Genomic DNA, 9,831 nt, shown 5'->3' on the forward strand with positions numbered 1-9,831 from the left:
GTCCATCCTATAGCCCAAGTCCTCCCAGGCATCATGGTAGTGACATTCTGAGAAGCCCAGGGGACTCACCAGTTTATTAAGTTGTATTAAAAAAGCACTTTGATCCCAAATTTGGAGAGGAGGAGGAGGGCAGCTCAACCCCCGCCCCACCTTCCCATGCCTGATCCTCTGGCAGGTTTTGAGTTCTTTTGCCGGGGCCTGGGGACCTGCTCGTCTAGCTCCAGGCCCTGGGAGCCTGCCCAGGCCTGGAATTCAGGAAAGACCACCACCCAAGGGTGGCTCATCTGTCACAAGGTCCCAGCCACCAACCGGGGGTAATATTTGAGGAAGAGCTTCTTGGCCAGGTCCACAGTGTCACCTTGGGGCTGGCTGGGATACCTCTGTGTGCTGAAGACAAAGCTCTGCTCCAGCTGGAAGGCATTCTCTTCAAAATGGTGCTGCTGGAAGGGACGGCCTTGGACCAGGCTCTCAACCAGCATCTGCATGAAGAGCTCCCAGCGGGGGGCGTAGTAGCCAGCCACCAGCCCCGCCAGCTGCTTGTTGGCATAGTCTAGGATGTTGCCCTCGGGCCCCCAAAGGGTCAGCTGGTAGCGGCCGTTCTGCTCATAGAAACGGGCCTCGGTTTCGCTGACGGCGACCGCGCGGGCCTGCTCCAGCCACGTGCCCAGCAGGAAGCGGCTGTCACTAGCCAGCACTCCATCCAGGGCTGGCAGAAGTTCGTAGACCAGGATGCCGGCCGCCCTCATTAGAGGAACCAGCTCCTTGTTCAGGTAGGCGGTCCTCGCCTCCGTGTAGTACAGGCTGACCAGCTCCTGGGCTGCCTGGCGAGTCACGTCCAGCAGATCATAGCGGAAGGTGGGGCTCTTGGCTAGGGTGGGTGCGGCTGCCAGCAGCAGCCGCCAGGCCTCGAACACGGCCGATCGGTTGTACCAGACGGTGGTGACCATCTGCAGAGACGGCCTCCTGACCAGGGGGCTGCGATTGTGCCCAGTGCAGGCCTCACCAGAACAGTTGTAAACACTCCCAAGAAGCAGTCTCCAGGCAACCTCTGTCTCCTTGCTGTCGACTCCATACCGACGTGCTGCAAAGCTGGTCACCCAGGCCTCCAAATCAGCCACTGGGTCCTTCCGCCAGCCCAGCTCTGCCATGAGGGCATAGACCACTTCGTTCTGGCCGATGCCCTCCGGGGCCATGCCCGTGCCTACCATAGTGGAATTGGGGAAGAGGCGGGCTGCGGCAGGGCCCTGGTTCACGGCCTCCAGGGCCCCAAACAGACCGTGGTTACCCCCAAAGTTATGCAGCATGCACCAGATAAAGGGCTGGCCGTGGAAGGAGGCCGTGCGGAGGTACACGGGCTGGCTCTCGGCAAACAGGTCCAGAATCAAGAGGCGGCCGCGGGGCACTGCCCCCAGCACGGCTCTCACCTGGGCCGGCCCCCAGAACTGGGGCTGGTGCTGGAAGAGCCAGCCTTGGAGCAGCCACACGGCGTCAGGGTCCACTGTGGTTGGGGCAGAGGCAGGGAGACAGAGAGAGGACTGATGAGAGGCAAGAGGGTAGGGGGCCATTCACCTCGCTCTATAGATGAGGAGACCGAGGTCCAGAGAAGTTAAATGACTCGATCACAGTGGGCAAGCTTTATGAAGCTTCGAAATTACCAGAAGGGGGCGCCTGGGTGGCTCGATGGGTTAAGCCTCCGCCTTCAGCTCAGGTCCTGATTTCAGGCTTCCCGGGATAGAGCCCTGCATCAGCCCCGCATCGAGCTCTCTGCTCAGCAGGGAGCCTGCTTCTCCCTCTCTCTCTGCCTGCCTCTCTGTCTACTTGTGATCTCTCTCTCTCTCTCTGTCAAATAAATAAATAAATAATCTTTTAAAAAAATTACCCAGAAGGCTAGTTATAACATGTGCCTGGGCCCAAGCCCGAGTCATTCCGATTCAGGAGAATGTGCAGACCCGACAGGCTCTGGGACGAGGCTGAGGCCACAGGGCCTGGACCACAGTGCTCTCAGAGCAGCCTAAGCCAATGTGCTCCCTTCCTGGCTGACATGGAGGCCTCCTCACCCAGCCACTGCTGACCTGACCCCTCTCTGCCCCGCCCTGTAAGTGGCAGGACAAAGCACTGGGTTCCTGGAGGACCAGGAAGGGCACCCACTGGCTTTGAACACATCCCCTAACCTCTGGCCCGCATTACCTACCTCAGCTCGGAGGCAGAGGCCAAATGAAATATTTGCAATAGCCAGCACTTAATGGCACTTTACTCTGGGCCAGGCATTATTCTGCTTATGAGGCAGCCCCATTTTACAGATGAAGCCACTGAGGCACTGGGTGGGAGATAACTTGTTGCAAGTCACACAGGCCAAAGTTCGAGCAGGCTGTCTGGCTCCAGAGCTCATCTCCCACCCACAGTATGGTTAACTGAGACGGTGTATGTGTGCAAGTGCTTGGTAAACGGTCAAGTGCTGTCTTTTTTTCCCTGACCTCTGCCGCACCCATGTCCCTGAGGGTTGGGGGTGGGGGGCTCGCCTTCCCGGCTCTCCCTGGTACCGAACCTGTGATCATGGCCTGGTAGACGGAGGCTGTGGCTGCGGCAAGGTAGGAGGGCTCCGAGGAGGGGGGCAGCATCTCGTTGAAAGTGTCGGCCCCATAAATGTGATCTGTGCCAAACTCCTTGGTCAGCTCCCGCAGGAAGAGGCTCCCAATGACAGGGAAGAGAGGGTCTTCTGGAGCCAAGAGGAAGGAGCAGGAATAGGAGCAGTTGAAGTGTCCCCAGCTGCCCAGCTGGGTGACGTTGATCTGAGGGAACACCCTGGTGGGAGAGGGAGCAGGGGGCAATCCAAACATTTACTGGAGGCTGATACAGATTTCACCAGCAGCCTCCCTGGCTTATCTGCAGTTCCTGGAACACATTCCAGTCTCTTGTGCCCCCGTGCCTTTGCACAGACTGTGTCCTGTGGCTGGAATCCTTTTCTCCTCCCTCCCTGCTTATGTAGCTGGTTACTTCTCAACATCCTTTGAGTTTCATCTCATCTGTAAAGCTTCTGTTCTCTCCCCTCCCCCCCCAACCAGCTGAAACAAGCAACACTCATTTTTCAATGCTTGGCCCAGGGCTGCCTCTGCTCTGAGGCCTGGCTGCCCCTCTTCCCCAGGCAGAAGGGGCCTAAACAGAGAAGTGGACCCACATATATTTCTGCCCATATCACTATACGGTATGGCCCTGCCAACCTCTCACACAGCAGGGGTGGAACTCAATGCACCTTCATCGCTACATCCCCACGACCCAGCACAGAGCCTGGTCTGACAAGCACTTGCTGAATGTAAGAATGAGGCTCTTGCTACCCAGCCGGGAGGGGAGGGGGTGGCCAGCCAGGCCAGCAGCAGTGCACTAAGCCCTGTAACAATGGTGGGAAGCGGGTGTTCATGGGCGCGGAGGAGGTGCTAACAAGGCTCGGGGCCCCAGCAAGGCTACCTGAAGAAGGGGGGGGGGTTCTCAGCTGGGCCTCGGAGACTTTTCCCAGCCACAAGAGAGGAAGGCCAGGAATCAAGCCCAGGCCCACATCCAGAGCTTCACGTTTTGCAGGAAAAAAATAAATTCCCCCTCAAGCCAAGTCCAAGGGCAGGGTAGGGTGAGGGGGGGACATTACCTGGTGAGAGCCTTGGGGACGTGCCCTGCAAAGGCAGGCAACACCGGGATCATGCCAAAGGAGCGCATGCGGTCCAGGATCCGATGCTGGAGGGAACGGAGGGGGAAGGCGATGGGCATGGCCTTGAGGCGGAGGCCCTCACTCCCCCACGGCACACTGAGTCCCCAAGGCCTAGTTAAGAGCCCCAAGGCTGGCCAAAGACCCACCCCTCCTCGGCCCAAGACTTCGTGGCACTGTCCAATGCTGCCCCCTTTCCTTCCCAGTCCTTTTACCTGCAGGTACAGCTGTTTGAGGTGCCAGGAGCGGGGCAGGGGGCCACCCCACGAGTGCAGGTTGCCCATGCGCTCCCAGGCCAGGAAGGCAGGGCCAGTGAAGTACTCATCAATCTCCGACTGGGTCAGGCCCAAGGCCAGGTACACCTGAGGAGGAGGGCGAGCCCCGCACATAAACACAGGTGAATACATTCATCCCTACTCAGTAATTCATGTGCTCAACGCTCACTCATCTCTTCTCTGGGCTGAGCCCTAGCGTTACTAAGACAAAATGTGACCCTTGCCAGGAGCCCACAGTCCAGGAGAAACAGGCCTGTGAACAAGGGAGTTGACTTATTGGTCAGTTTTGCTGCAAGAGTGAGGTGAGGCACAAACGGGCTCTCCCCAAAACGGGGAAGGGGTCTTAGAAAGCTTCACAGAGCGAGGCGGGCCAGAATGACGGGTTAGGCCAGCTCTGCAGGGAGACTAAAGAACCCATCAACCCTCCCCGCCCCCACCTCCAGCAGCCAGAGCCCTCAGGGCCCTGGCACGGAAGCCCCCAGGCCAGGAGGATGCCTGCAGGGGAGGGGAGCTCCTCCGTGTGTTGACAGGAGCAGGTCTCTCCCAGATTTGCATCTCAGAAAGGACACTGGTGGAACTTAAGAGCCAGGAGTCCTGTTCAGAGGCTCTTGCGGGGTTAGGAGTGGGGGTCATCCAGGGAGAGGGGGCAACAGCCTGCACTGGGGCCATGAAAAAGGCCCATGATGAGGCAGATCAAGGGCTGCCGATAAGACAGAACCCATGGAAGCAGCGGCCTGACCAGCTGTGGGGATGGGGAGAGAGGGAAGCCCGACTCCTTAGCATTTCTAGTGGGGTGCTGGGGTCCAGCTCCGAGCAAGTGCTCCTCTGTGTTCGGCTCAGCAATGGAAGCCTGCTTCTGGACAGCTTGGGCCATCATGCACGCCACGAACACCTCTAAAGTCTTTATTCTGTGTGTCAGACCCTGCCTGGGCTGTGGGGATGCAGGGACCCAGAGGGGAGGGGGACACACACCCGCTGCCAGATGGCCTCCTGGCCGCTCCAGGCCAGTGCCAGGTTGATGCCATTCAGTGCCATCCAGTCCAGCTCCCGCTCCCAGCGGGCCCAGTCCCACCACACGAAGGAGTAGCTGTGTGTGCACACATTCTGGTAATAGCGGTACCTGCCAGGGGGGAGGGGGACAGGGTGGGTTTGAGCTGCATCATGACTCTGAGCGTAGAGGGTCCCCCAAACTCTGAGTGTCCCTTTCCCTGGAAACAAGGCCCCCCCACCCCAGATCGAGCTCAGACAGGAGGAGTTGTGGCCGTCCACTCCTTCACTCCAGGACCCAGTACGGAGACTCAGTACTGAGACACTGAGACTCAGTACTGAGGCAGGAGGGAAGGGAGGCTCGGGAGACAAGGTGACCCAAGTAAAGCCATTCTGGAAAACTACAACACCCCACTCCCTCCAGTAGTAAAAGCTGCAAAAGTTGGACATTCTTAAAATTGCTCCCCATGGGTAATTCCACAACCCGAATCACAACCTTAAAACAATGGAAAAACATTTTTAAAAAAGATTTTATTTAATTGACAGACAGAGATCACAAGCAGGCAGAGGAGGCAGGCGGAGAGAGGGGGATGCAAGTCCCCTGCTGAGCAGAGAGCCCGATGCGGGGCTCCATCCCAGGACCCTGGGATCATGACCTGAGCCAAAGGCAAAGGCTCTAACCCACTGAGCCATCCAGGCACCCCTAAAATAATGGAAAAATTAACCACCCAAGTAAAGGTTAAACCCAAAGTTAGGGGCGACTGGGTGGCTCAGTCAGCTAACCATCTGTCTTCGGCTCAGGTCATGATCTCAGGGTCCTGGGATCAAGCCTCACGTTGGGCTCCCTGCTCAGCAGGGGGCCTGCTTCTCCCTCTCCCTCTGCCCTGCCCCCTTGCTCACAGTCACTCAAGTCACTCTCTCAAATAAATAAAATCTTTAAAACACCCAAAGTTAAAAAGTAAGCCTCTTTCTACGTGGATAGCTAATTTGAGAAACAAAAAACGCTTCATCTGGGATGAGAGATGGCTCATTTGTGAAGTAGCACCTTTCTGACTTCTAGACTTCATAAATCTTTGTCCCTTCTCTAAACGGCTTGTTCTTGAACCTTTCTTCCCAGATGCCAAGAACTTTCTTATGAGGGGCCTGAAGCCCTCCCATTCAGGGCCTGGGCCTCCCAGTTGTTCTGAGGTGCCCCTAGCCGCGGCCAGGCAGGAGTCCCGGAGAGCGCACTGCATCTCCTGTCAACTCTTCCAGAGCCCCCCTCTGCACAGTGGTTAAGTGCTCCACGGCAACGCTGGTCCCTGTCCTGGAAGGGGGGGGGGGGTCCCCCTCCCCACATGTGGAGACGGAAGTGTGAGCACCTCCCTGCAGTGGGACAAGCGCCAGCATGGAGGCTGTGAGGCGGTGGGTGTCATTCCTCGGGCAGCATCTTCCAAGAGAAGGTGGAAGGAAAGGAATAGCATTTTCTGGCCACTAACTGTGCACCACACATTCTACGCCCGTCACGGGGCAGATCCTCACGACCAACACTGCGCGATAGATGTCACTGTTTCCATTTTTCAGATGAGCCAGTTGAGGCTCTGAGAGGCTACGTGACTTATTCAAGAGCGACCCTATGGCCGGCGCTAGGATCAGTCTCGGTGCCCTATCTAGCGCGGGGCGCGGCCGGGCCTCTGAGAGAAGGGCGCCCCGTGGCGGAAGGTGGGAGGCAGGTGCAGGCGGCCGCCGGGGGTGGGGCGTGCGGGGGGCGGTGTGGGACCCCGCGGGCAGGCGCGCCTCGTACCTGTTGGGCGTGGCCTCGGTCAGCTCCTCCGGCACTGCGGGCAGCGGCTCCGGCAGGCGCAGCTGAGAGCCGGACCAGGCCACGTGGCAGCCGCAGAAATCGCGTAGGTAGCGGTGCAGCCCCGCGGCGGCGGCCACGCCGGTGGAGCCGAGCACCCGCACCGGCGCCCCGGCGCCGCCGCCGCCGCTTAAGCGGTAGGTGTCCAGGCCGGACTCGGCCGCCAGGGAGCGCTGCACCGACACCGAGAAGGCGGCCGCGGGCCCGGGCCCCAGCAGCCGGGCCAGCAGCTCCCGCACGGCCGCCGCCTCCCGGGCCTCGTCCCCGGCCGAGCCGCCCGCGGCGGCCAGGACCAGGAAGCCCAGGACTGCGGCGACAGCTGCTGCCTCCATGGTCCTGCGGTCTCGGGCTGGCCCGGGGCCCGCGGGGCATCAATTGCGACTTGACTAGGGGGCGGGACGGCCCGCGCCCAATCAGCTGCAGGTCTCAGACCACGTGGCGCAGAAGGTAGCGCCCCAGCCTGGTGGGGAAAGACCGCGCTTCCGGGTCCCAGACCCGAGTCCCGGGGGTGTCTCCTGACGGCTCGTGGTGTGGGAGCGCGTGACCCGTGTCGTCAAAAGCCCGGGCTGTGACCCGGTGCCCTTCAGAAGCGTCTTCAGGTACAGTTGTACCTGAACTGTACCTTCAGGGACAGTTGTACCTGAAGAGCTTTCACACTGTCTTCCATCCAGCAACTGCCCAACAGATTTTTATTTGGAGTTTTATTTTGTGCCAGATACAGGCACTCTCCTCTAGGAAAAACCTAGAAACTGAATACTTACATATATTGAAAGGAATCCGGATGCCTGAGTGGCTCAGTCCTTTAAGCTTCTGACTTTTTAATTTTGGCCCAGGTCATGATCTCAGGGTTGTGGGATCTGGCCCCCCACTGGCTTCAGAAGGGAGTCTGCTTGAGCTTCTCTCTCTCTTTCTCCCTCTGCCCCCTCCCCCTTCCCGCTCAAGTGCTCTAATAAATTCATTTACTCCTAAAAAGAATTGAAAGGAATCTATTCAAAGTCCGCCCGCTGGCCCACCCCAGCAAAGCTAACAGACAAAACTCACAGGTGTCCACTTGCCTCTCTTTTTCTCTGTGCTCTCCATCCTCGGAAAGTAGACCCCCCAACTACGGAGCATATTCTCTCCCCATATCCCAGATGAGCCCGGGACAGAGCCCCTCAGAGAACCTGCCATCTCCTGCTCTACCTGGCCAAGTGTCGCAACCCTCTCACATCCTTCAAAACCCCTTAAAAGATCCAGCCTGTCAGAAACTCAGGTGACTTCTCTGGGATGTCTGGCCCCTTTCCTCCCTGGGAGAATAGACGAGCTCTGTCCTGCTTGTTCCTCTGCTCTTTTTGCAATTCATTGCCCTGGACACTGGCCACTGTAACATAAAGTTGTGATGCTGTGAAGAAACACAATAGGTACCCGGCCTAAGACTTCCAAAAGGAAGCAACATTTAATTTGAATTAAATTGGGATTGACTAGGAAAGGAGGGAGGAGAGAGCATTCCCGGCAGAGAAAATGTATGTATGAAGACTGGGGGCGCCTGGGTGGCTCAGTGGGTTAAGCCTCTGCCTTCAGCTCAGGTCATGGTCTCAGGGTCCTGGGATCCCTGCTCAGCGGGGAGCCTGCTTTTCCCCTTCTCTCTGCCTGCCTCTCTGCCTATTTGTGATCTTTCTCTCTGTCAGATAAATAAATAAAATATATTTTTTTAAAAGACTAGAGAAGGGTAAAGAAAGAGCTGGGCGGATTTGAGGAACTAAAAGATCAGGAAGTGGAAGGAGATAGGTCATGTGAATCTGGACTGACCATGGTGGGACAGGGCAGGGGCGTGGGGGAACGGGTGGGGGTGTGGTCAAAGGCTCTCTGTTTGATCCTTAAAGGGTAGCCAAAACAGGACAGGTGGACCCCATATCTTCATTGTACCTCCTGGGAAACTGACAGCCAGAGAAAGGAAGTGACGTGGCTGAGATCAGTAACCCGTAGGAGAACATGTTTGGGACTAGAACCTGGACCTCCTAACTCCCACTGTTCTTGCCACCGTTCCCAAATGATGCAACTTTTCAGGCTGCGTGCTGGGCCCTTTGGGAGGACCACACTCCCTAAGAGGATTCTGGGTCCTTTTGGAGGCAGAGGTAGCTTTTTCTAAAGTGTTGGGCCTGAGTGAACTGCTGAGAGAAAGGGGAGGGGTCAGAGGAAGAGTTGCCAGTGCAGAGAATCCAGAGTCCGAACCAAAAGAGAACATGGGAGTTCAAAGAGCTCTTTTCCTCCTCCTCTGTCCCTTCCCGGGCCACAGGCAGGAACTGCAGGCCCTCTGCCTTGTTCCCAGGTCAGTGAGCAGCTCTGGCTCCCTGTCAGTTTCTGGTACCAGAAGGTTCCCACCGTTTCCCTGGGAGCAGCTCCAAGACTAGCCCAGAGAGCTGTGCCCTCCTGGGGCCATAGCCTATACCTCCCCCCTCCCCCGCTTCTCTCCACTCCCCTCCAGTCTCCCCTCCAAACGCTCTTTGCTCCAGGTAAGACTTGTCAGATTTCCCTACCGGGAACACTTGACCAGCATTTCTGGGTTTTAGGGCACACAAGGGTTGGGGGAGTTGGGCCGCAGGTTGTCAGGGCGCCTCTCTGTGGGATGTGGCTTCATCCAGAGTGGTGGGGGCTGCCTGAAGCAGAGAAAGATTAGGACGGGTTTGGTAGAGCCTTCAAGGCCCGAGCTCATGGATGCTTGGGCAGGAGCTTCGAGGATTACTCCGGACAAGTCATACTGTCTCTGTTCATCTTCCCCATCAGGCTGGGAACTCTCTGCAGACAGTAGGGGGCTGATCGAAGAAATTAAGGTACATCAACTGGATGAAGCATTTTTAAGCATTTGCTTAAAAAAAAAGTGGGGAGGGGGCGCCTGGGTGGCTCAGTGGTTTAAGGCCTCTGCCTTCCGCTCAGGTCATGATCCCCGGGTCCTGGGATCGAGTCCCACATCGGGCTCTCTGCTCAGCAGGGAGCCTGCTTCCTCCTCTCTCTGCCTGCCTCTCTGCCTACTTGTGATCTCTGTCAGGTAAATAAAT

The 9,831-nt window shown here is 57.6% G+C and overlaps 1 protein-coding gene across 1 annotated transcript; it reads right to left on the minus strand.

The window, feature by feature from the left end:
- Positions 1 to 55: 55 nt before the first annotated feature.
- On the minus strand, positions 56 to 7,155 carry NAGLU (N-acetyl-alpha-glucosaminidase). The gene is made up of 6 exons (XM_059380900.1): positions 6,740 to 7,155; positions 4,942 to 5,089; positions 3,910 to 4,056; positions 3,638 to 3,723; positions 2,546 to 2,802; positions 56 to 1,498 (listed from the first exon to the last, which is right to left on the minus strand). Exons 1-6 carry the CDS (start codon positions 7,126 to 7,128, stop codon positions 288 to 290), a joined length of 2,238 nt encoding a protein of 745 aa, XP_059236883.1. The 5' UTR covers positions 7,129 to 7,155; the 3' UTR covers positions 56 to 287.
- Positions 7,156 to 9,831: the final 2,676 nt, after the last annotated feature.

This window comes from Mustela nigripes, chromosome 16, assembly GCF_022355385.1.
Source record: "Mustela nigripes isolate SB6536 chromosome 16, MUSNIG.SB6536, whole genome shotgun sequence".
NCBI classification, from domain to species: Eukaryota; Metazoa; Chordata; class Mammalia; order Carnivora; family Mustelidae; genus Mustela; species Mustela nigripes.